This window comes from Pangasianodon hypophthalmus, chromosome 27, assembly GCF_027358585.1.
Source record: "Pangasianodon hypophthalmus isolate fPanHyp1 chromosome 27, fPanHyp1.pri, whole genome shotgun sequence".
Lineage (NCBI taxonomy): Eukaryota > Metazoa > Chordata > Actinopteri > Siluriformes > Pangasiidae > Pangasianodon > Pangasianodon hypophthalmus.
This window is the reverse complement of record NC_069736.1, coordinates 16682327-16710109: the sequence shown is the minus strand read 5'-3', so window position 1 is coordinate 16710109 and position 27783 is coordinate 16682327. Positions and strand designations below refer to the sequence as shown.

The window sequence follows — 27783 nt, the reverse complement described above, 5'->3', positions numbered from 1 at the left end:
TCTAACAGGTTAAAAAGCAGATATCTTTCATGCTAGCTAATGTCAGTTGTATAAAACTAGCTAAAATTTTCCACTTAAAAAAAATTTAGGCGTGAAGTGTTTGTTTCTCTGGCCATGTTCGTTTGTTTAGTTTTGTGCTGAAGCTACCAGGTTAATGCAGCTAACGAATAACTGAATCCCGTCACACTCGCTACTGTATAACGTGACGTGTGGTGCGATTGGCGGTTGCCATGGAACTCACGCGAGACCTGCGTCTGCGCCACCACCAGAGTCTCTTTCTCCCGGGGAATGTGGATTATGGGACGCGTCGTAGGCCTGGGAATGATGACTGAACAAAAGAGAGAGAGAGAAACTGATAAAGCGCTTATTAAGTAAGAAATGAAAGAGCTGTTATGGGAAATTAATCAACGACAGAGTGATGTGATGAAGCGGAGTTACTGCTACCACTAAAAAAAAAAGGGGGGGGGATTATTTTCTAATAGCAATCAGACAAAAAGAAAACAAAAGTAACAGACAATGGTAATATAAAGATAAAATAATAAAAAAAAAACGAAAGAGAGGAAGCAGACGCAAAATAAAAGAGAGAAGCGTGTCCACCTGGGACGCGAGGGACGTGTGTGCTGATTGGCTGGAGCTGCATGGGCGTGGTCACCTGGACAGGCACTTCCTGTTATAGAGAATTACAACAGTAAGGCATTAAAGAGGAAAGAGAGCCATAATGTTTAGTGTGTGTTACTTCCTGTGTGTCACTTCCTGCGTGTAATGTATTGATATTCATGGTCTTACCGGTGGTTTGATCTCTGTAACACAAAAGAGAAAAAAAAAACAACTTCATCAAATTTTTCATATTTTACACCAGAACATACAATACATCCAAAAAGACTGTAAAAATGTAAACATCCTTATAAACCTGTAATAATCACAACATTCATATCCTGAAAAAAGCGGAGTCACATCACAGCTATGCAGTAAATTTGGCTAGCTTTTTTTCATCTTAGACTTCTGTTTATATTTTTCTGACCCGGAAATAAGCTCCACCCCCAACTCAACCATATCAGAGCTACTCAACTCCGCCTCTTTACCTTTAAAGCAAACCTTCGAGGCATAAATAAGTTTTGATAGAACAGATGTGTGAGCGTAGAATTGCAGGTCACCTCAGAGGCAGCAGAGGGCTCAAAACGTTACAAACATTACATACTGTCCCTTTAATGCTAACACACAAAACTATGCTTTTTTAAAATGTTTTTTACTTCAGTTTTACACACATGATATTAGCAAAGTTAGTGTCTGGACAGCAAAATGTTAGCTAAAGACTTGAACACTATAAACACAACAAACACAATCCCACTAAAGGAATTCCAAAAAAAAAATTCAGGTACGTAGATGGACTCGCTTGCTCAGATGGGGTATTTATACGTGCGTGTGTGACTCACCCTTGTGAGGTAGGACCGGGCTCTGCCCGATGTCAGTCTGGATGGCTAAAGTGCTGCGATAGTGCAGGTACGACATTCCCTTTCCTGCAGGACAGATCTTACTGAAGGAGGCTGGAGAGAAAAAGAGAGAGGGAGAGAAAGAGAGAGAGTTTTCAGATTGTTTTCAAAACCTGGGGCCATATTCCCAAAGTATTTGAGTGTGTGATTGTTCTGTCTTTTATTATAAGAGTTTGTTTTAGGGGGCGTGGCCACGCAAGTTGCGCTTGAGCATTAGTAGGTCACATGACCATACCGTGTACCTGTGCTCTGAACTTAATAGCTTATTTAGCTACTCTGATGCTTCTATAATCTTTTAAATGTTGTCGATAATTTATAGTTTTGTCTTTATATCGTTTATATTACCTTGTCTTATCGTAACATAATGAAGGAACATCTGTAAGCAAAGCATTCAATATCTTGTTCATTTCTTTGTTTTGTAAAGGACACGCACACACGCACACACACACACACACACACACACACACACACACACACACACACACACTGACCGGTGCCATCCTGTGGGCATCTCTCGCAGTTGGAGCCCCAGGCTTTGCCCACCGTGCAGCAGCAGATCTCTCGCGACAGGTTGGTGGAGAGAGCGTGTTCACAACGACCCGCCTCCGTCACCATGAGGAAACACGGACCCTGATCCACCACCGACACTGCGAGAGAGAGAGAGCGAGAGACAGAGAGAGAGAGAGACAGAGAGAGAGACAGCGAGAGAGAGAGAGCGAGAGAGAGAGAGAAGGAAAGACAAGCCAAGTTCATCATCATATCATTATATGTTTGTCTGTCTGTCTGTGTGTGTGTGTGTGTGTGTGTGTGTGTGTGTGTGTGTGTGCGTGTCTTACCAACACAGCGTGTTCTGTCTTTCAGGACGTATCCAGGTTTGCAGGTGCAGCGAAAACTTCCCTGTGTGTTCAAACACTCGCCGTTCTGACAAACCCCCTGCATCATACACTCATTAATATCTACACACACACACACACACACACACACAGGTACACACAATTCTATTAACTTAGAAATGCATAAGGATTCAACTGTGTAACATGAAATGGAAGTGAAGACACTGAAACAAACACACACACACACACACAATATTCTGATAAACGTCCGATTTTCTTGTCCACGCAGTTTACTAGAATATCCATTCAGTTTATTCAGTTTATTTAGACATTCATATAGATTTTAATGGATGAAACGAATTATATGTCTATTTGAATCGAATCAAATGTTTCATTTGAATCTGATTCTATTTGTTCTTTTATTATTTTGATATTCATGAGGATTCAATTGTGTGATGTGAAATGGATGTAAAGACACTGAAACAAATAAGCACACACACACACACACACACACACACACACACAAGCTTTACCTTGGCAGTGTGTTCGGTTTAATCTTTTGTAACCTTGAGGGCATGTGGAGCCGAATTCCTCGATTATCGTCTGTGGCTTCCCGGCATCTGTGTGTGTGTGTGTGTGTGTGTGCGTGCGTGTGTGTGCGTGTGTGTGTGTGTGTATGAGAGAGAGAGAGAGAGAGAGAAGGTTTTAGTAACAACTCATCCCATCAAAGGGGTTTGAACTCCAAAGAAAAAGAAAAACCTGCCAGGAAAAACTCCAGAAAAAACTTCTAACCAAATTCATTTCTTTTTTAAACATTTAAAAAAAAATAAAATACAGTCAGTGAGCGAATAAGAGAAAAGAGAAAGAGGAAGAAAGACGGAGATACTGCATTAGTTGGATGACTGGAAAAAACTCATCCAATAAAATCCAGCTGAAAGAAAAGAAGTGAAGAGAAACAGGAAGACAGATGAAGGAGGTTAGAGGAACAGCGAAAAGAAAAGAAAAATCGGAAACAGAATCAGTTTAACTGGTGAGGAAAAGAAAAGAGAAAGTAATAAAATAAACAGAATGGAGTTTTTATTGGCTGAAAGAAGAAGAGACAGAAAGGAAAGAAGGCATTGCTGAACTGCTTGACAGTTATGAGAAGAATGTTTCGGAGGAGCGCACAGAGTTTCCCCTCCTCGCCTCACACACTCCTTCACGCCAGTAAAACAGAGGAAAATCAAGACGCGTCTGGAAAAGAGATGATTCAACAGGATGAAAGAAAAACAATGATATAATGCCCCTTTCTCATTTCTTTACTTCAGGGATTATTTTCTCTGAACAAACATTCCTCTCCTCTCCTCTTTTTTTTTTTTTTTAAAGAATTCCTGTTTGCAAAAAAAAAACATGATGTTCCCTGACTGTAATATCTTTCTACAATTTATTTGAATTTGATGGTTTATAGCCATTGAGTCTGAAAAATCATATGAATTTGAATATTCAAGGATCTAAGGATCGTTGTAAATCAATTCATTTGGATAGTTATAAAGATTCACTTTTAGTTATGACTCATTTAATTGGATAGTCATAAGGAATCAAATGCATCTGTGATTCGATTCAGATGGATATTTCTAAAGATTCGATTCTATTTGTACTTCTGTTCATTTTAATATATAAATATTTAATACCATTTCTGATTCAGTTCTATTTTAATGTATCAAAAGGATTCAATTTGACCAATGATTCAATTCAGCTGGATATTCATAAGTTCAGTTTATATTAGTTCTGTTAATTCTATTAATCTGCATTTGCTATTTTTTATTAGTTATTTATAATAATTACGCTTCACTCCATTCAATCAATCAGAAAGATCCAATTTTACCGGATATTCATAAGCATGATTGATTTATGATTCATATTCACTTGAACTCAACTCTATTTCTATTAGTTCTAGAAACTCTATTTATCCACCGAATCAATTCTATTTATGATATTCGTAATATAATATTCATGATTCTGTTCATTTCAATGAATCAGTTTTACATGTGTTGAAATTTAATTGAATATTCATAAAGATTCAATTCTATTTATGATTCAATTTGCAGATCTATTTATGATTAAGTATTGTTGGTTATTCATAATAATTATGATTCAGTGAATCAGAAGGATTCAAGTATACTTTTGATTCATTTCATTTGGTTACTTCTAAGGACTCAACTCTATTTCTTAGTTCTGTTAATTCTGTTCGTTTGTGGATTCAGTTCTATTCATGATTAGGTTTCGTTAGTTATTTGTCATAATTATGATTCAAAGAATCAAAAGAGTTCAATTATACTTATGATTCAATTAATATGGATAAATTGTATACATCTTCATAAATTCTATTCGTTTCCATAATGATTGCATTTTATGTAGTTGGCTAATTCTATTCATGATTGTATTTATTTCGATATTAACAAAAATCTGATTCTGATTTGAGAAGAGAGAGAGAAAAAAGAGAGAGAATAAGTGAGTGAGAGAGAGAAAAATGAAACAAGACTCAGGGGGAAAGAGAGAGAGAGAGAGAGAGAGAGAGAGGGAACATTTTTCCAGCGGCTTCTCCTCCATCCTTTGCTTTTGTCTCGCCCTGACGTTGAGGGCGTGTCGTAGGAAAAAAAGAGTGAAGCCACTATGACACACACACACACACCCTCCCACACACAGTCACACACACACAGTTACACACACACACCCTCCCATACACACACATTTACACACAGAGTGAAGTTGGTTTTGCGAAAATAACCTGGCGTGTACCACAGAGCCGCTATTGTCTGCTCTCGCTTTAAAGAGGGAAATCTGGCAGAGAGGTGGGTGAAGACAGGAAAGAAAGACTATCAGCACACAAAAAAACCCCAAAAAGAGGGTTTTTCTTGGTCTTCGTCCTGAAACCTAACGCCCTGACTACAATCGCACGCTCCGAGCTTCCAAAACGTGTCATGAAAGGATTATATAACACAAACGTCTAAAAAAGATAGTAGCGACGTTTCATGATCATGTTTCAGTTTTTAACATTGCTCACGTGTGATTGGCCAGTCCCGTGATTTGTTTTAGATAAATATGCTCTAATGTAGCTAATGTAGTTTAACGTTAGCTAAAAAAAAGAGAAATAACAACATATAGCTCTTTTTCTATCGTTTTATTTACTTTCCTGAAGCACATCATGCTCACACGCTGGACAAAATGGCTTTAAGTCTTTAGCTATCGTTTTCGCAATGTGCTGTGGGTTTCTTTCCTCGCATCGCACGTGAAAAAGTTAATCAAGGATTTTTTTTTAACTTAGCATCCTACTAATAGAGCTGTATAACAGTTTTGCATTGCGGTGTTCTGTATTTATTTTTCTTTGCTGCATGTTGCTAATTCGTAAAAACCGAAACGTTTGTCCATCATCCGAACAAGCTAGTCTATCAGGAACTGGTATAAATAATTCCTGGCCAGAAGGTATCACTTTTCGAGAGCCAGGACGTGTAATCTGTGTGTACCTGACTCCCGGGCTCGTGAATCGTCATCAGCGTCATAATTACACCACAACAGAGTTCAGGACTTACAGGGGAGCTTTGGGCATTTGTAACATTTGTTTTGGCCCCAGGAATTTCCCACGCTGCCACAGCAGTCCTCCTGATTGGTCAGGCCAGGGAGAGGGTTACTGCTACACTACAGCACAGAGAGAGAGAGAGAGAGAGAGAGAGAGAGATGAAGAGAGAGACAGAGAGAAGAGAAAGAGATGGAGAGACAGAGAGAGGGACAGAGACAGCCAATGATAAAAGAGACAGACAGAGAGAGAGCGCGAGCGAGAGAGAGAAAGAGAGAGAGAAGGAGAGAGAGACATAGAAAGAGAGAAACAGAGAAGATGGAGGGGGGATGTGGAGAGGAAGAGAAAAGGAAAGAAGGAAAAAGGACAGAGGGAAAGAAAGATGAACAAAAAGGGAAAGAGAGATCAAGCAATGGAGAGAGAGACAGAGGGAGAGAGAGAGGCAGAGAGAAAGAGAGAAAGAGATGAAGAAAAAGAGACAGATAGAGAGACAGAGAGATGGAAAAAAAAGAGAGAAGGAGACAGACAGAAAGTGAGAGAGAATATGTACATGATCCGTCATCATCATCAACATCATAATCATCATCATCATCATCATCATCATCATCAGAGCACTATTATTTTCTGTCACTCACAGCTTGCTTGGGCGTGGTCTCCTGAAAGCACCGCCCCCTTGGCTTTTGTGTCTGTGGAGGAAGGCGGGTCACGCCTTTAGGAAGCTTGGCCTCTGATTGGTCGAAAGGTTGGATGACGACTGAGGTGTCTGGCGAGTGGTGGACGCGTACGTTAAACTGTACTGAGGAGAGGAATCATGGGAAAAGTCCTTATCAAAGTGCATTAGTAATGAGGATGCTAAGAGTGTGTGTGTGTGCGTGTGTGTGTGTGCGTGAGTGTGTGTGTGCGTGTGAGTGTGCGTGTGTGTTACCCTCAGACGAGTGGTGGCCGGTGCCCTGTGTCAGTGGCAGAGTGAACACTGAGTGTGTCTGTGTGAGCTGCTGGCGTCCGGCTGGTCCACTCGAATCTGACAGACCTGGACCATCTGGCCTCACCTGCAGGGATCAGGCACTCGTTTACTCAGGCATTCATCCCTTCATCTGTCTATTCATCTATTCATATATCCATTCATCCCTTCATCTGTCTATTCAATCTTCCATCCATTAATCATTTCAGGCACATATCCAAAGATTCAAAAATTGTTCATCCTCTAAGTTTTTTTATTCTCTGTTCATTCATTCATTCATTCATTCATTCACTCATTCAATCATTCACTCATCCTTTCATTCATTCATCTACTAATTCAATTTGGTAATATATTTCTCCTGATTCAATTTGGTAAATTATTAAAAGCCACTCTTTAATTAATTAATACATAAATGCATTCACTCGTTCATTCGTTCATTCATTCATTCATTCATTCATTCATCAATAAAACCATGATTTCATACATCTCCCCTTTTACAACTCATTCATTTATCCAGCCATTTCTGAATATATTATCTCAATTATTCATTCATTCATTCATAAACCTTATATATCCTATACATCCATCCACTTATGTAAATTAATCTGGTAATATATTTATCCATCTATTTATAGATCCATTAGTTCAAACTGAACTAATTCATTCATTCCTAGCAATCTAACCACTGATTCTTGTGTGAGAGTGATGCAGAGGAGTGACAGTGATGAAGAGGAGGGAGAGGGATGAAGAGGAATGAGAGTGAAGAAGAGGAGAGAAAGTGATAAAGAGGCTGGAGAATGATGGAGAAGATGGAGAGTGATGAAGAGGAGGGAGACTGATGAAGAGGAGTGAAAGTGATAAAGAAGAGCGAGAGTGATGAAAAGGAGTGAGAGTGATGAAAAGGATTGAGAATGATGGAGAGGAGGGAGAGTGATAGAGGAGTGAGAGTGATAGAAGAGTAAGAGCGTACGTGCCTGTAGCGTGTAGACCGGCTGCTTGTTGCCGCGTGACGCCTGAGTGCGGAGAGGAAACTGACACAGTCTGCCTGTGAAACCCGGTGGGCACAGACAGTGTGTACGGTTACTACACACACCTCCATTTACACAAGTCAGGGGACACACCACTGCGGACAGAGAGAGAGAGAGAGAGAGAGAGAGAGAGAGAGAGAGCAGTTGCAACCTATGTTTTACAACCAATACTTTTACATCTATATATCTATACATCCAGTAAAAACACTGAGAATAAATAAGCAATGCCACAGAGAGAGAGAGAGAGAGAGAGAGAGAGAGAGAGGGACAGATGGCTATGCTGAATTTCAGACAGATAAACAGAAAGGATACAGAGAGACAGAGAGATAGGTGACAGACAGACAGATAGATAGATAGATAGATAGATAGATAGATAGATAGATAGACAGATAGATAGATAGATGAGAAACAGAGAGACCGATAGTAGATGACAGACAAACAGACAGACAGACAGACGGACAGAAAGAAGACAGACAAACAGATATACACACACAGAGAGGAGGTGAGGCAAATCTGACGACATCATCAACATGAGCCACATTCACTTTTATGAACTCTGACAGAAGAAGAAAACAGGAAGTGAGTGTAATACACACACACACACACACACACACACGCCTCATTTCACTCAGCCATAACCTTCCTTCACACTCCCTGAGCGTCGGATTTATGGGTCACAGAGCAGAGCGGCCTCACCACGCCGTGGTTAGAGCTACTCAGTGTGTGTGTGTGTGTGTGTGTGTGTGTGTGTGTGTGTGTGTGTCTATTAGTAAACTTCACAGCGATTCTGCTGTTTCTCATTCTGCCAGAGTGAGAAACTTCACTTGAGCGCTAATCAGACAGACGGGTAATAAACACGACGATAGCAGACATGCTGACGGGCCTCGTTTCATCCGTCTTCCTCTAGTAAACTTCACTCAAAAACCTCAGTCAGCACTGCTAGTGGATATGTTACCATGGCGACTAATTACTACGATTAGCGCAGGGCTAAATGACGCATGTGTGGCTGTCTCACACAAGCTTTTACACACACGTTAATATGTCCAGAAGAGGGTCTGTCTACACACCGCACACTGGTGGACGTGTCTCAATGACATGATCTTCAAACTTTAGTTTTATAACTGTTCTCAAAGACATTTATTGAAATATCCTGTTGGGTTAGCTTCTTATGCTAGCTAACTAGCATTACCAGTGAAGATTCATAAACATTTATGAATTTGACTTAACAATCGCCTCACAAATTACTTTTCATTTAAATTCATTCAAAAATCCTACCTGATTAGCACATGAGCTTGATGACTAGCATTAGAATTTGATGTAAAAATCGTCTCAGGTTAGCGCAGGTTCAGTTTAGCTTGCTGACTAGCATTAGCAGTGAAGAGTATAAACATTTATGAATATGACAATCTCATGACAAATCCTGTCAGGTTAGCACATAAGCTTGTTAATTAGCATTAACAGTAATGGTTATGCACATGACATTAGGTTAGCTTATTTTATCTTGTTGTCTAGCATTAGCAGTGAAGATTATGAAAATTTTCTGAATATGACTTAATAATCTCCTCACAAATCCTGCTAGATAAGCATGTTAGCATGATGACTAGCATTAGCAGTAAAGGTTATGGACATTTATAACTATGACTTAACTCTCACACAAATCCTGTCAGGTTAGCACATGTTAGCTTACTGACTAGCATTAGCAGTAAATGTTATAAACATTTACAACTATGACTTAAAAATCCTCTCACAAATCCTGTCAGGTTCCACAAGTTATCTTGTTGACTAGCATTAGCAGTCAAAGTTATTTATAAATATGACTTAATCCTCACAGGAATCCTATCAGATTAGCATGTGTTAGGTTGCTGGCTAGCAGTGAAGATTATAAACAATCATATATTATAGCTATATACGTGTAACTTAAAAATCCTCTCAGAAATCCTGTCAGGTTAGCACATTAGCTAGGTGGCTAAGAATATTTGTGAAAATACATAATGAGTCCCAGTGAAACAGTAGTTTGTTTCACTCGTTTGTGAATAACAGAGGGAAAAAAATAATGTAATATTAGAAATACGGAGAATCAGAGAAATGTGGAGGAGAAAACAAAACAGAAAACCTGTGTCTTGAATCTCATACTATAGAGTAATAGTTTCATAGTTTAATAGTATTTTCAATGTGAAAACCAAAAGCCACAGTCTCAGAAACATCACTATTCGCTAATCAGGCTAGCAGCTAGCTACTTAACAGTGCAAAAAAAGTATAAAGTAGCTTTTTCTATTTTTCTCGTCTGTACGCTGTATGTATTTATTTTAATGAACAGCTCATTAGCAGGTGAAGTTTCGAGACCGAGACGTAAAACGGCGTCGCAGATGATATCTAGCATCGCCTTCGGTAACCATGACGATTCTGTCTGTATGCTACAAGCCCCTCCCCTTTTCCATCTGTGGGTATGAAAAACATTCAGCGCTCCACAGTGTGATGTCACAACGAGAAAGTGGTGTAGTAATGACAGGGATCAGAATGCCGGCGTGTGAGATTGAGGTTACAGACGTGTGTGTGTGTGTGTGTGTGTGTGTGTGTGTGTATGTCTGTGTGAGTGTGTGTGCGTGCATGCTGAGTTAATTGCTGAGTTCCAGACAGACAGACAATTTTCTAAACTACAGCTTTATACTCTCCCAAACACACACTCACACACACACACAAACACACACACACACACACACACACACACACACCTTAAAGCAAAACATATCAAAAGATTTCTTCTCCCTACAAATAGCAGCGTCTGTCTGTCTATTACTCTCTGACACGCGCTCTCTTTCACACTCGCACACACACACACACACACACACACATATTCCCCGAACTGGGTGTTCCTCCTTCCATAACTCATTTTGCATGCCTGAATGGAAACCGCAGAGACGACAGAGAGAAAGATAGATAGATAGATAGACAGAAAGAGAAAGATGAAGATATTAGATAGAGACAAAGAATGAAAGAATAAAGGAGACAGAATAAAAGAAACGAGAGAGCAAGAGAGAGAGAGAAGGAACTATGAGAGAGATGGGGAAAAGAACAATCATATATTATAAAGAAATACTAAAAAAAGAGACAAAGACAAAGAGAGAATACAGAAACAGAAAAGATGAAGATTTAAAGTAATCGATAGATAGATAGATAGATAGATAGATAGATAAAATAACAGAAAATAAAGACCCAGTTCTGAACTCGGTTCTCCTACTATGTACGTGAGAGAGAGAGAGAGAGAGAGAATGAGAGAGAGAGGGGGAGAGAGAGAGAGAGAGAGAGGGAGAAAGTGATATGTGGAACAGAGGGCCATTCAGGCTTTTGTGGACGGGTTCTCAGACACACAAAAGCTATTTTACGGCACATTTATGTCAACATTATGACAACAAAACCAAGACTACAGGTTAAATAACACCTCGGTATTTAATGTTACCCACAGCCCTTTACTGAACAAACTGTCCATAAATACCAAACCGCAGCAATCTCACGTCACACTCCGAGATTAAAGGGGCAGTCCATAAAGTTTCAGAGTCTTTCTATAGCTGTAATGATCACAGAATTTTAAAAAATACCTCAGAAAAACAACACACGATGCTGTGTTTACAGTGTAACGACGCAACTGATCTAGTTTTTTTTTTTTTTTTCTTCTGTTCACATTTTTCTGGCCTTGAAATTAGCCCCGCCTCCAATCAAAACAGCAACAAACAAAAAAAATTCAGTGATACTGCTTGTAAAATAACTATAAAATTAATCTTTTTTCATAGCCTTTTATTTGCATTTTTCTGGCCCTGAAATTAGCTCCGCCCCAGTTCTAGACCTGTAATAATCACTGAATTTCAAAAAAACACCTCAGAAAAAAAAACTGTGGTGGGGTGATATTAATTATTCCCATGCTATTCATCAAGGCTTATTTATTTATTTATTTGCATTTTAGGCTTACGATTTTTCCGGGCCTGAAATTAGCTCCGCCCCCAGTTCGAGACCTGTAACGTGTAATCACAGAATATCAGAACAACCTCAGAAAAACACTGGATACTGTGATTTGCAATATTAATATGCAATTGCCTTTTTTTCAATTTAGGCTTCTGTTCACAATCTTCCGGCCCTGAAATTGGCTCCGCCCCACCAGTCAGAACAAACTAACTCACAAGGAAAAAAGCCAACACACACACACACACACACAATGTTTTCATTACAATTGCAATTTATTATTTTGTTTAAAGATTTAATTTTTTTCATTTAGTACTACCCTTCATAAGCTACGTAAGATATTTATATGTTTCCCAGAAGAAGAAATAATATGCAATTTAATAACAATTTACACCAATCAACCTGTTCAAAAGTTTACACCCCCCTGGCTCTTAATGTCTCATGTTGCCTTCTTGAGAATCAGTGAATGTTTGCACCTTTTGTAATAGCTGTGTATGAGTTCCTCAGTTGTCCTCAGTGTGAACAGATGGATCTCAACATCATATGGCCACTGTTGGAAAGGGGTTAAATATGCAGAAGATGCTGGAAAAGCAAAGAATTTGCAGGAGGATTTTTCTGAAGAACAGTGAGCGGTTTAACTGCTCAGGACAAACAAGGGCCTCATGAACAGCTATCACAAAACATGAAAACAGTCAGTGATCAACACACAGTATTAAGAATCAAGCGTATGTAAACTTTTGAACTGGTTCATTTGTGTGAATTCAGTTATTATGTAGATGCAAAGAGGGATTATGACGTTGCTGCGATAAAATCACAATGTACCTTGTAGTTATAACTCCAGACCACGTCTGTAATAAAATGTCTGAGAGGAAGATGGAGGCTTTCTAACAGCGTCAGCCAAAATCATGTTCTAATGGATTTCCCAGATCTACTGTGTGTGTGTGTGGTGTGTGTGTGTGTGTGTCTGTGTGTGTGTGGACACACAAAACACTTGCCAGGTAAAAAAAAAAAAAAAAAAATCAGGGCCAGGATTTACAAAGCATCTCACAGCCGAGTGTTATTCAGGATCAGATTCCTGTGTGACTAATGTGAGTATGTAAGTGTGTGTAAGTGTGTGTGCGCTATGTTGCTGGGAGAATGTGTGTGAGTATGTGTGTGTAAACGTATCAATGTATCAACATTTTCTTATATCAGCAAAACAAGAAAATCCACAAATAATCTTCTACATGGTTTGCTCGCAACGTTTTTCATGAATCCAAGCCGCAGGTGATTGTCGTTATCCAAGATGGCTGCTCCACGTAACATTCCAGAGTTTAGCTACACGGTATTTAGTTTTATTCGTGTATACAGATTACAGGAAGTCCAAGTTAGATATAGAAACGATTTGGCATGAGACAGAGTTCTGTTACTTTTTTAAAGCAACATTAGCTTCATTGTTTTGTTTTGTTTTCGCTAAACCGTTTCTTGATCGGTTATCTACCTGCCAGTCATTTGATGAGTCTTAACATTGAGAGAGAGAGAGAGAGAAAGAAAGAAAGAATGGGACTTTTTCCCCACCAGCATACTTCTCATACCTCAGCTTCTTGGTAATCGTGCTAAGACAACTACACACACACACAATATTTGATTTCTCTTTGAAACATGACACGTTTTAGCCTCAGACTGCCTCCTGACATGTGTACTGATTTGTTCGAACAAGCCGACTACATGCAGGCTGTAGTGCGTTTACAGTGACGGGTGACACGGCAATAAAATAAAGTCACAGGTATTTTAATGCCAGTTAATCAAAGTCAGCAGGGAGGATAAACAGAAACACCGGCACTGTGTGTGTGTGTGTGTGTGTGTGTGTGTGTGTAGAGTTTGCTCCTTTCTTTCTGCATGGTTTCATATGTTATATTTAAGGATATAAAAAGAAGTTTTCACGAATCTGCAAATGAATCATTTAATTTGGGTTGCAAGGATTCCTCTAACTTGGTCTGCAAATGAATCATACAGATGAGCCATTTAACTCAGACTAGAAATGAACTCTGCAAATGAATCCTGAAAATGAACTCTACAGATGAATATTTCAACACAATCTCCAAATAAATAGCGTAAACCAATCATTAATCTTAGTCTGCAAGTAAATGATTCAGTTTAGTGCACAGATGATTCCTGCAAATGAATCGTTTATCCTAGTCTGTGAATGAATTCTGCAAATGAATTCTTCAACTTAGTCTACAATTGAATCATGGATTCCTGAATTCTTCAACTTAGTCCCCAAATAAATAATGCAAATGAATCATTTAATTTAGTCTGTAAATGAATCATTAACGTTAGTCTTCAAATGAATCCTGGAAATGAATCAACTGCCTTAGTATGCAAATGATTTTTTGCAAATGAATTTGTTCTACAAATTCATTCAAATGAATCTTTTCTGCAAATGAATCATTTATTTTAATCTGTAAATAAATCATGGAAATTAATCCTTTAACTTAGTCTGTAAAGTTAGTCTACAAATGAATCCTGCAAATGACTCATTAACTTAACTCATTAACTTGCAAATTAATCCTGGAAATGAATCCTTTAACTTAGTCCTCAAAGAAATATCACATACAAATCCTTTATCTTTGTCAGGAAATGAATCCTTGACATGAATCTTTCAATTTTGTCTGCAAATGAATCCTGCAAACAACCTGGATTATGAAAGTGCAATGCTTTTGGCAGGAGCAGCTAAGCATTAAGTGTTCTGAACTGGTCAACAAGTTCTAAAAGCAGGACATTCCCTCCCGGTGACGTCAGGATTGCTTTATTTTGCCTTAACAGCCCAGCGACAGGCCCAGACATTCTTACACAAGGGTGTGTGTGTGTGTGTGTGTGTGTGTGTGTGTGTGTATATCCAACTGATGCTGGGAGCAAGTGTGTATGGTGTCAGTAGTGAAAAAAAAAGAAGAGCGAGGATGAAGAGTACTCACATTGCTGTTTTAAAAAGATATAAATGCTATAATTAAATGCTATTTGTGTGTGTGTGTGTGAAAGAGAGAGTAGGAGAGAGAGAGAGACAGAGACAAAGAGAGAGAGAGGACTGCAGCCCAGAATAAATGACATAATCGCAGCTTCTTAAAAATAGCTGTCTGAGAACATTGAGTGTATACACACACACACACACACACACACACACACACACACACACAGAGAGAGAGAGAACACATATATATATAGATGCTGTTTATGTCACACTTCTGGATGTAAACAGTCTATATAGTATATAAACAACACATAATCAACTCGCACCACACAAACACAAACACACAATATACAGATGTATACCTGCACGAAAATTACACACAATTACACACAAATCAGGGAGAAACACAAACACTCATCTCTGATTGTGAACCTCCGGTCTCCTGGGAAAGCACTACAGAATGAGCAAGCTGTTTAAATAGTGTGCTTTCCAAACACACACACACACACACACACACACAAATAAAGAACACTGTCTCTGACTGCCAAACTGTGAGATCCATAAAACTGCACCTTCGTCAAAGAATAGTGAGGAAAAAGAAAAAAATCTGATCAGACATTGCATCAGACTTGATCCACAAATTCATCAAAACACGCAAACTAAATTAATAAAGTGTCTCAAATCAAACTCATCAGCTCTTAATCTAATCCTTAAATGTAATTACAGACTGGTGTAAACACGTCATCAGTACCGGAGTCTGTTACTGAGGTCTGAGGTCATTATTAGTAGAGCATGGCTAGGTTGTGAGGTCATCATCTAGCGAGGACCATCTGGGATCGTGATAACATTATCACTAGATCATGTCTAGGGTTGTGAGGTCATCGTTAGTGGAGCACCACTGGGGATTGTAAGGTCTTCATTAGTGAAGCAAGACTGACGCTGTGATGTCATTATTAGTGGAGCACGGTTGGGGGTATGAGGTCGTTTTATTATTATTATTATTATTTTTTACAGTACCAAGATCTTTACTGAATAATATACTCCATAATGAATAACCGGAAAATAAGCTGCAAGTTTGAAGAACTGCACAATAATCCGTCGATGCCGCTGTGGGTGGTGAGTTAAACGAATCATGACTTGCATGTTGATTCACATTAATAGTCGAAAAGACTGAGTCACTAAATGACAAAGTCAACACGGCATACCTTGGAGCATCATAACCTCTGTAATGTACTAATGTATTTAAGTGTTGCGTAAATACACTAATTTACTTGATCTCCTGTTAATAAACCCTTTAACCAACCTTCACAGCTTTTAACTTCTCCATACGAGCACGTTATCTCTCCTGTTCCACCGCCATCATTTCCAAACACAAACTTTTTTTTATTTTTTAGCAGAAATTTGCTGTGAATATTGCCTAGCATAGGTAATATAGGTAGCATAGCTGATTAAAATCACAACAGGACAAATGTCATCATGCTGAACACTCTCTCTTAAGCTTACCTCATAAGAAAGAAATATATTTCACCCATTTAAAAAACTGTAAATGTATCAGGGTTTGCTAGCTACAGCATTCCTGTGTTAGCTAACTGTTAATACACAGGATGTCGCTCACTATGACTGTATAAGCTAGCTGGCTAACAAACTTGAAGAAGTTTAGCAAATTGGTTAGCCATGGTAAAGCTTTCTCAAGTCACATCCATATTAGCTTGAAAGAAAGCGTCAACGCCAATATTTAATCAAATTAATAACAAAAAAAAACCTGTATTTAATGTACTAAAGGCAAACATGACTGACAGGGCTTGCTAGCTACATTGCCTGCCTGCTAACCAGTTAGCTAGATTACACTTGTCTAAAACTAGACAACTACTTTAATTCATAACATGAAAAAAAGTTTTTCAGGTGATTTTTTTTTGTCCAGCTGTTTTCTTTGAGGCTTATAATCTCTAGGATTTGGTTACACAAAAAGAGCTTTAAAAACATGACGTATGATCATTAATGACTTCAGGAACTATATTAACTGTGTTTTACAATTTTTCCACAGTGTTGTTTGATTACGACTTCACACTATTAGTCCTTAAAATTCATGCTGAGAAGTGTGGAAAATGTGCTAGCATAGTTAGAGCGCTAACTCTGAGGAGAAACTGTGCCCATTCCAGAGCTGTCCCTGTAGTTTCTAGCTATTTTGGCTGCTTGCTAACCGGTTAGCTAGATTACAGTAAACTAGATAACTAGATAAATCCATGAAATGAAAAAAGGTTTAGGGAGCTGAGGTGATATCTGCAGCATTTGAAACCTTTGAATCATCTTACAATCCACCTCATTATTGAGTTACACAGAAAAAGGACTTATAAATACAATACATGATCGTTAATCACTTCATTAACTCAGTGTTTTGGGTTTTTTTTTATTACGGTTCCACACCAGTAGCCCTTAAACTCCATGCTGAGTGGAAAATGCGTTAGCGTGTACACTAACTCTGAGGAGAAACTGTTATTTGTGTCCATTGCAGTGCTGCCCCTGTACTTTCTAATGAGAGCTGTAAATAACTGGCCTCTTTCACCGCGGGGAAAATTTGCTTCGGTGAGAAAACATTAGCAAAAAGGCCGTGACCTTTCTGAGTTTCACTAAAACACACATTTCGCCCCTTTTTTTTCCCCCCAGAATGTTTGTTCTGGTCTTGCTGCTTTTTGCAGCTTAGGTCAGTGTGGGACTGGTGAAAATTTCCAACCCCTCCTTTTCACTTTTCTTTTTTATCAGAGCCAGTAGAAATTTTCCGTACTGCAGCTGATGGGGCTGTGGTCGGGAGCACGGAGGAGAAATCCCCTTTAAGGCCTGAACAAATACGGAGCTTCATATGAGCTGGCGTGGATAGCGAGCTCGATCTGATATCAGTAAGCAGAGAGAAAGAGAGACTATGAAAGACGGAGACAGACTCGAACCTTAGCTATACGCTCCAGTGAGTAAACGTAAACGAATAAAAGCCACCACTGGATGTAAAAGACAAGGCTCTGTGTGTGTGTGTGTGTGTGTGTGTGTGTGTGTGTAAGCTTATTCTCGTAAAGACCTTAAACACAGGCTATCACTACCAGCTGATGACGCAGCACACCCACGACAGATCATTTGGAGCAAAACACTCGTCTCAAAGAGTCTCTCTCACACACACACAGGGGCATACGTAAACACACACACACACACACACACACATGCATATTTTTGCTGTGGTTTTTCAACACTCAGCCCACGCTGAGCCATGACCTACGGCTTTTTCCATGGATATTACTAGGAAAGAAAAAAAAGAAGAGAAGAAAGAGACGCGTATGAAAATCGTAACGCACAAGAGGTAATGAAAAAAGGAGAGAGAGAGAGAGAGAGAGAGAGAGAAAGGGAGAGAGAGAGAGGCGAAGGAGTTAAGGGTGGAAGGAGGACCAAAGCTGGAAAAATGAGAGGCAAAAAAGGACGAAAATATGTGGCGTATGTGTGTGAAAGTGCGGAGAGTGAAACAGAAAGAGCAGAAGGAGAAGCTATAACGTGGACTGGTTGTCCTCTCCGATCACTGACACTTACTCGGTGAACAAGTTTGCAAGACGCGTTACACACAAACACCTGAAACCACTTACGGGAAATAAAATGGCTCCTTTACACACCCATTTTAGCCTCCATTTAGCCAAATGCGTGAGAAATGACATCGCTGAATATGGTCAGCGGCTGCTAAAATGGTTGCTTCTTGCTTCTTGGTTAAACGGCTCTCCAAAACGTGTTACAAATTCCTCGAATCTGATTGGTCAGAAGGTGTTGATTAATTTTCTATACCAGCAGCTCGTTCTAAGACGTTATCGTTTCTATAGTAACATTTCATTCACAGCGACTTGTATAGCGGAAGCAAATTTATTTAAAAAAACCCACACATTTGTAATTGTTGTTTATTTAAGATTTATGGAAGCAGTCTCCAGTGTCAGAGATGAAGCTGTAACTTTTCCACCATCTCCAGGACAATAGAGTTTACGCTTTGTGGCTTCTCTGTAACTTGACAAGCTTCGTTGTTTTTGTCTTATTAACTTTTAAAGATCGAGATGAGAGGCTGCTGAGAGAACGACTGTTTATTGCTGTTTATAACACAAGTGAGAAGAGAACAGGAACGAACTTGTTTCAGGGATGCACCACAACATTCAACATGACTTTAAATGAATAAATAGTATAATGAGTCGTTCTTTAATAAATCGTAAAATAATACACTTTGGTGTGGTGAGAGTAACTGCTTCATCTCACCACGCCATTGTTGATTATTTCCCTATAACAGCACGACATGTAGCGTTTGATTCCTTATATATATATATATATATATATATACAGCTCCCGAACCCAGGAATTCCAGCAGCAGGGGAAGACGGCAGGTGTTGACAGCTACACATTACTGACATTCAGGTTGGGCTCGACTGCGAGTTCAATCGCAGCTCAGGAAACGCAGAACACTCACACAAAACCCTTCTACACACCCAAAAACAACATGCGTGTATCATGGCTGTACCTGCACAACCACGGAAAGGAAAGAACACGATAAAAGGAGTGTGTGTGTGTGTGTGTGTGTGTGTGTGGCAGCATGTGTATATTTGAAGGCCTCACCAAACATTCACTCGGCATCTTCCAGTCACTGTGTGTGAGCTACAGCTGACCAACCCAAACATCACCCACTTCAGCAAAAACCTCAGGCGACTCATCATCCTGTGCCTGAGGCTGAATCGCTAAATAACCACGCTGTGTCTTACAACCTCAATGCCTGCGTGGGGTTCGAAGAGGCCTAAACTTGCCAACATTGACATGTCCTCTCTCTCTCACTCTCTCTCTCTCTCTCTCTCTCACACACACACATATACACACACATTACAGCTAACTGCAGTTTCTCTTGCATTCAGACATAACTGGATCTCATTTAAAGACAGGGTGATTAAACATCTCTTGTACGACTTAAGATTCCATCAGTTCACTAGTCATACTTATTTAGTCGACGAAATAAAAGTTAGCAATACGGGCTCCTGAGTAGCGCGACAGAAGAGCGTTTGCTCTATCATCCGGAGATCATGAATCGAATCCTGACGACGCCATAGCCATCCGTGGAGCAAAACTCCCCGTGCTCTGTGGGTGGGAGGGGCATACTCTCTCTCACTCACTCTCTGAGCTCATGTATGCGGAAGAGGGCGGATAGCCATAGCGAAAAGAGACTGAAAAACTGTTTGATGATGGTTCTCGACAAAAATAAACGTAAATAAAATGATCGAATAAATAAATAAATAAAAATAAAACTTAAATAACTGAAAAGAAAAACATATTAAATAATTAGAATAAAATAAATATCACAATACCTGATATATCGTAGAAAGCTGTATTGTGACATTTATTCCGATATCAAATACTAAGGCGGGGCGATACAACAAAAATATATCATGATTCTCAACGATATTTTTATGATACACAATATATATTATGATATTTAGTTTGCTAACCATTTCCTAGCAATTCAGTAGTGTTGCATTTATAGAATTTTTATTTATTAAAAAATTGTTAAAAATTATTTATAAAAAAATTTACTGAAAGGAGAAAATAAACTTAAAAATCTCAAAAAATTTAACATTTTACAATTTTAAAGTATAAGTACAACATTTCAATATCACATCAGCTGCTTCCAGTCAGTTTCAATACAAAACAATTAATAAAAAGATATCACAATATCCAGGATATTTAATTTATCACAATTTATCACCCAGCTCTTTATAGTAATACCTTCGAATTCTCTATTTTACTATTTTAAACCCAGAAAATGAAATGTCCTTGACAACAACAGGTCTGTCTACGTGCCTAGATCAGATATCTGCACTTTGCCAGGTGATCTGTACTGCAAATAACCACTAATAATGCAAATAATTAATAATTAATACACTCTAGTGTTTTTAAACATACACGGTGGATCTCTTGACGCTTTTGACAATAAGCTAATAAAGTGAACGAGGTGTGTCAGTGCTGAGTGAGAGAGCTAATGTACTCAGCGTGTGAGAAATGACAGTGAGGATTTAAAAGAGCTTTTCTCGTGTTTAGTTACAGTGAGTCAACGTCTGGTAATGGCAGCTGGGCGGCTAGAGCAAACTCAGCCTCGCTCTGTGTGTGTGTGTGTGTGTGTGGTGTTGGGGGGGGGAAGATACAGTGGAGTCATGTTATTTTAGTCAATAAGGGGTGTAACGATTGTTTTCTCGATGCATCCATTAGAATTTCTTCAAATATCAGGGCATCGATCTTATCAGAAATAAAATAATAACAATAATGAATCATTCAAAGACTTTTCTATAATTTGATTTTATATCGTAATGATGTTTCTTAGGAAGCTTGAGTCGATTCCCTGTTTAGTGGATTATACATTCAGCTGAATTGTTCAGAATTCACAAAAATCGCTTTGGAATCGAATCGAAAACCAATGAATCATGAATCAAATTGATTCACTGTCACCTTGAAGATTCGCATCCATAGCAATGACTCAAAAGCGGATTTTAACGTGGAGCGCACTAAAACATTTTGTAAAAAAAATTTGTCTGGCCACCTTGAATGACTAAAACTGAGATTTTTATTGTTCAATTTTTTTTTTAAATAAAAAATAAGAGTAAAATACACTACTGTGTCTAACCACTTAAAGTAGCTCTTTCCAGGATGGTGTTGATAAACTTTTGTGCTATTCGTGCGCCAGATTAACAGCTCCAAATGTGGAAGCTGTAACACCCAAAAAAGAAAAAAAGAAAAAGTCAGATCAGATTGCTGTCAGATGGACGTCCTGCGGAGAACCTGGACCGTGTCCAGATATCACGGTGAGAATGATGATGGCTTATTCAGACCACGACAACATTAAAACAACCGTCAAAAGCACAATGGAAGATTTAAAAGTAGCGCATAATGTATTGTACAGATGAGTGGAAGTTAACCCCTTAAACGCCATACTTAATTCCTCACTCTCAGAGCTTCACACCTTTACTATTCCTTTTACTGACTTATTTATAGTAGTTACTAAATCATATGCTTTAAGGGGAAAAACAGAGCAATAAACTGAGACACTAAGGGTTTTAAGGTACTTTTTTTGCCAGCATTTATGCTCCTATCTTAATACTTTTAGTAAATATGATTAGCTAACATTAGCTAACATTTTTACTATTTATATTGGTTTAAAGTTAACACTACAGCTATAGCATTTGACTCTTTGCTATTTTTTTAACAATCATTAGCGTTTCAAAGCTTGCCAGACGTTTAACTAACTAACTAGCGCAATGTGATAACGTTCTAGCTAAAATTAGTTAGCTGGCTAGTTACACCAGCGAGACCTCAGCCTATTTAACCACACTAAAAAAAGCTAGGTGCCATGTTTGGACAGAATTTACACTCCTGTCAATATTTTTAAACTTAACACTACAGCTAACATTTGTCTCATGGATAACTTCTTACTGACTCAAAAAAAGAACTGTATTTCTGTTTCACAGATTGCCGGTCCAGTTGATCAGAATAACTGACTGGCGGAATGTGATCTGGCAGGCAACATGTATTTAAAATTAGTTAGCAGGCTAGCCACGCTAGCTAGCGATAACCCTGTTTAACCACACTGAAAACGCTAGATGGGATTTTTGGATAGCATTTATACTTCCAACAATATAGTTTTAACATCAAAACATTTGTATCTTTGTTCATTTTTACTGATTCGAGTAAAAGTATCATTTGTGTTTCAAAGATTGCTAAAAGTCATTCCAATTGATAGCTAGAACTAACTAACTAGCATAATATGAGCTTGTATGCAGCATATATATAACATTTTAGTTAAAATGAACTAGCAGGCTAGTTAGGGCAGCTAGAGATAACCATATTGATAGCCTTTTTCCTAACTACTGTACATATATATATATATATATATATATATATATATATATATATATATATATATATATATATACATATATATATGTATAACTTGCTAGCTAAAGTTAGCTAATCACATAGCTGGCTGGTTATCATGGATAAATCTAGATAACTAACAGAATATAATCTGGATGTACAAGCTAACGGTAGTTAGTTAACTGGTTAGTTATATTATCCTGCATTTTGTCACATGAGTTAACTCTCATGTTTTTTTAAAGCTTGGACTGAACAGTGATTGAAGTCCTGAAGTAGTACGTCTATGCATTCTTCTTCTAAAACTAACATAACATAACAGCTAATATTTGTCCAATAAACAACATTTCTTTTGCTGTTTTAATTAATATTTGTGTTTCGTAGGTTTCTTATGGACATGTATAACTAGCTAACAGAACATGAGCTGTAACTAGCTAGCTTGTGTTAGTTAGTTAGTTAGTTAGTTAATTTGTTAGTTTGTTAGCTCATTAGCTATGGCTAGTTATGTAAGTCCACATTATGTATAATTGTCTTTGCTCCTGACAGAATATGTCTCAAAACTAACATTTGTCTCCTAGCTACACATTTTCTTTTCTGGTTTAATTAGCAGGAATATATATACCCTGCAAGCGTGTGTTTGTGTGTGTGTGTGTGTGTGTGTGTGCTGGCCTTGGATGTCCATAAATGTAGCTTTCACTAGACCATTAATCAGCTTCCTCTTTTATTTTTGCCCCATCGGTTTATTTTGGGCGTTCACGTTTAAATCCTGATGAGTGCATGTGTGTGTGTGTGTTTGAGAGAGAGAGAAAGAGTACTCCAAAATAACCCTGTGTGAGAGCAGAAACCAAAATGAGACTTCCACTCACACACACACACACACACAATCGTTTTGCCCCATTTGTCCCAGACATTCTTGGCTTTAAATAAAAAATTACCTCGGATATGTATTAACACGGACACGAGTTTCCTCCCCATGCAGATATAAACAGAAGAGGATAAAAACACACACACACACACACAGACATTACTCTATTACTTAAGAGTGGAAACTGAGAGAGAACTGGAGATGGAGATAAATGTCTAAGGGAGAAAACGAGTGTGCCTGCCATGTGTGTGTGTGTGTATGTGTGTGTGTTAAAGACTATAGACCCTGCTGGGTAGACTCTATGGCACCACGCCTCACCACGAACACAATGAGATACAGTACAGAACGAGTCACAATATGGAGAAAGCATTAAAGACTAAAAGAGAGCGAGAGAGAAACGACAAAATGACAGAATCTATTATTATCCCACTTCATTTTTTTACGTCTTTTTTTCTCATCTGAAATTTGTAAGTCCTACAGTAAAACCCAGCAGCCGTTTAGCGCCTCAGATCAAAGCCCAGAAGGAGCCAAAGTTTAGGCCTGGGAGCGAAATCCCGTCCATCTGGACGCACTCGAAACCCAGGAAACAATCAAACCCAGCGTAATTGTAGTGCTTGATAGAGAGCGCGACGACTCCGCTCTGCCGAAACTCCTAAAGCGGCGTTGTGGCCGAGAAGGAAAAAGGCTGGGGAAAATAAAAATCCCAAAAAAAGCTTTTTCCCTACAAAACTCCAAAGCCAGACCAGATGGGCTTCTACAGCAGGCATATAAGGTCACGCTAAGCTGGCCGGAGTAATCCTCATTTATCCGTCCAATTTGAAGTTATTCTAACTCCGACTTTTATTACTCACTCAAACATCTCACTTGGACCTCATTCACTCAGACGCGAAACACCTTCTGTGTTTATGTACTCCTCGTAAAACTTGTATTTATGACTGCGGAAGTTGTAATTATGACCTGGCGTGTTTTTTTGGAAATGAAACCAACCAAAGAAAAAAAAAAAAAAAAACGCCACCGTAATTTGTTTTTATAACACAAAGACTAGACTGTCAGAAAGAAAGCTCATTCCTTTAAAAAAAAACAAACCATAAGTTTAAAGGGAAAGTCCACGGTGAAACATATTAACTATGATTAAACTCAAATATGCCTGATGTGTCTAGCGATTCTGGCGCTAATTTGTTTACTTGGTGCTGTATTATCGTTATTCCTGTGAGAAGTTAGCGGCTGTGTGTTGCTCTGGTATCATACGAGGACACTGTTATTGTTATTGGTATTGTTATTATTACTGGCTTTGGTAGCACACTTGTTGTTTAACAGGAGAAAAACTTTCGACGATCTCAAACAGAAGTGATAATCGGGTTTTACGTTTAGCGGCTAAAAAACACAAAGAGCTTCTCTTCTCACTCGCCATTTTCCAGCGATGTTACAGTTATATTCGACGTCATGATAATGAGAAATCCAGAGCAGAAGCAGTGGAGATGTTGGTGTAAATGGTGGACTCGATGTCCCAGAATGCAGTGCAGCTCTATGATGCTGAATCTCAGGCTAGTTAGAGATCTACGAGATGCGTTGATGATCGTTGATGGTGGTTGACGATTAGCGTGAAATTATAGACTAAAGGACTAAAGTTCCAAAAAATGCTACAAAAAGCTGACAAAAACCAGTGCACTGACATGTAGCTAAGTAAAGTTAGATACGAAAAGCTAGATACTTAACTTTCATAACTATATAGTTTCGTAACTAACGTAAAGTTAGTTACGAAAGCCGATACGGTTTAAGATTATTCCACGACACACTAAAACATAATGTGTGTTCTCCCTGTCCGATCATACGATGAAGATCCTCTAACGGTAGACGTACGATTAAAGAAAGTTACGATGTTCTGCTTACGTCATCAATCGTCCAGCAATCACATGAACACAAACATTGTTCCAAGTGAGTCTGAGGTATTAAGGAGGATAATTTTCTGTCCATTAGCACATTTCGTTTACGCCATCGTCACTAGCATATTTGTAGCTGTGCCGTGAGTTTGGTGCCCTCCTTCTGGTGGATTTATAAAAGTGTTGTATCAGCTAAAAATTTCCCCAATGGTCACAATGGCATTGTTCACGACGCTCTCACCACCGCAAGTACAGCGCTCCAGTGCTATGAAAGTCTTATCCAACAGTAACCATAACAACCCATTCTGCCGCATCCCAAAAGTAGAAACAGGAAGTAACCTGACAACTTGAACCAATCACATTACTCGACACAAGCAGCTCCCGCACCTAATGCTGGCGGTCCGGAGGTTCCGTCGCAGTGAACACCAGACCGCCGTTTTCAAGAGGACTTCACGCACTTCCCCAAACGTACCGAGTGCTGGGTGAAAAGAATAACAATCTTCATATTATGCATTTCGATCGGCTGAAGATTTTTCGGTTGTGCTCATGCTACGCTACTATTTTTGTGACCACGCAAAAAGTATCTGCTCAGCGATGATCCCTTTCCACTGATGCATGGAGAAGATGACACATTGCGCATAGCTACAGTTAGGTTAAGCTAATAATAATAATAAACAACCAATCAGCGTGTAATAGTGTGTAGGTGTGACTGTGACGTCAGAAGTACCCAAAATTAGTATTTTTGACGCAATGAAGCAACTCTCAGTCTGCAACACGTGAATGAGGCGTCAGTATTAATGATAAAGGCGCGTAGTTGAGGCTGGAGAGTGGATCTGGACTACAAGCCTGGGGTGGATGGACCTACCGACTCTGAAGCCGTGTCCGGTGAGCGTGTCGGCGGCCTGCCCGTTCTCCCCGATCAGCGTCGTGTTGTCGCCCTGCTCGCACGTGTCGCGGCACTGGCCGTTGCGCTCGCACGTGCGCTTGCAGATGAGCGGCGCGATGACCACCTTGAAGCGCTCGCGCGTGGACACGCGCTCCACGCACGCCGCCGGCCTCCGGAGCGCGAGACAGGCGAACAGCAGCAGCGGAAGCGTCACCGGGCGCATGCTGGCATCTCGCGCGCGCGCTCGGCGCTCGGCTCGTTCGGAGTGGGGACGAAAAAAAAACAAAAACAAACAAAAAAAAATTGTTTTTTTCTCTTATAACAACATTAGGTCGGTTAAATACACAGGAGCGCGCGAGACATCCTAAAGTCCAAAAGCTCGTGATCGGTAAACAGAGCAGCACCGCGTCTTCTTCTCCGCGCCGTGTTTCTCCTCACTTGCTGCTCTTCCAGCTGCGTGTGTGTGTGTGCGTGTGTGTGCGTGTGAGTGTGTGTGAATGTGAGTGTGTGTGCATCTGAAAGTTTTGGGGAAAGTTAGCAGCAGCAGCAGCAGCAGGAGGAGGAGGAGGAGGAGGAGAGGAGGAGAGGAGAGGAGGAGAGGAGGAGCGAGACCAATCCGGTGCAGGCTGTTCTCGCTCGAGGCAACAGCTGGTGATGTGCAAAACGATTCTTTTTTTAATGAGTCGACTCATCTAGCTCAGTACAGTAAAAGGAATCGACTCTTTTACCCGCCGATTCGTTCAGGAGGTAAATCATGGAGTTAGAATCCATCCTTCCATCCATCCATTTTCTGTACCACTTATCCAACACCGAGTCTCGGGGGACTGGGAGCCTTTCCCAGGGGACTCGGGGCACAAGGAGGGGGACACCCTGGGTGGGAAACCGGAGTACCCAGAGGAAACCTCCAAAGCACGGGGAGAAGATGCAAACTCCACGCACACAAGGTGGAGACGGGAATCGAACCCCCAACCCCGGAGGTGTGAGGCAACAGTGCTAACTACTGGAGTTAGAATCATGCAAATTTTTAAAAAATGTGATTTTAAATGCAAAAATATGGATCTGAATTTGAAAAATGTGTTGAATTTGTATCTTATAATCTGACATTGAATTTAACTGAAATTGAATTGAATCTAAAATCTGAAAGTGAATTTCACGCTTAATGGTGAAACGACCGTTTCAGATTCAAATAAAAACAAGTACGGGTTTCTGTTCATTCCATTAATTCACTTTATTTTTAAACATCCTCGTCCTTGATGCTGTGAAGTCGACGCTTTAACGTAAGAATTGTAGGATTGTTTTATGACACATTATTTGCAGAGAGTTACGTGCGAGCTCAGTTTTGCGGATTTGGACCAATCCCATCCAAAATTCAATGATCAGACATTAGAATGACGTGACACCTGAACACTTTTCCCTGCGTAAACTCTGTGCAGAGCTAACTAGCTTGTTAACATCATGATGAAGTGATGGAC

General features: G+C 39.4%; 1 protein-coding gene across 2 annotated transcripts in view; it reads right to left on the bottom strand.

Annotated features, from left to right (window-relative positions):
- ltbp3 (latent transforming growth factor beta binding protein 3) overlaps positions 1–26853 on the bottom strand; it is a 49672-nt gene extending 22819 nt beyond the window's left edge. The window contains exons 1-12 of one of the 2 annotated variants that reach the window (XM_026921709.3): positions 26291–26853; positions 7812–7960; positions 6802–6925; positions 6512–6672; positions 5893–5998; positions 2857–2943; positions 2327–2446; positions 1982–2137; positions 1434–1544; positions 787–800; positions 598–667; positions 242–328 (exon numbers count right to left, since the gene is read on the bottom strand). In XM_026921709.3, the coding sequence (XP_026777510.2) occupies positions 242–328; positions 598–667; positions 787–800; positions 1434–1544; positions 1982–2137; positions 2327–2446; positions 2857–2943; positions 5893–5998; positions 6512–6672; positions 6802–6925; positions 7812–7960; positions 26291–26534 (1429 nt within the window). In that variant the 5' untranslated portion in view covers positions 26535–26853. The remainder of the gene's footprint in view (positions 1–241; positions 329–597; positions 668–786; positions 801–1433; positions 1545–1981; positions 2138–2326; positions 2447–2856; positions 2944–5892; positions 5999–6511; positions 6673–6801; positions 6926–7811; positions 7961–26290) is intronic. The other variant, XM_026921708.3, reaches the window with a different exon arrangement.
- Between the last annotated feature and the right edge of the window lie 930 nt (positions 26854–27783).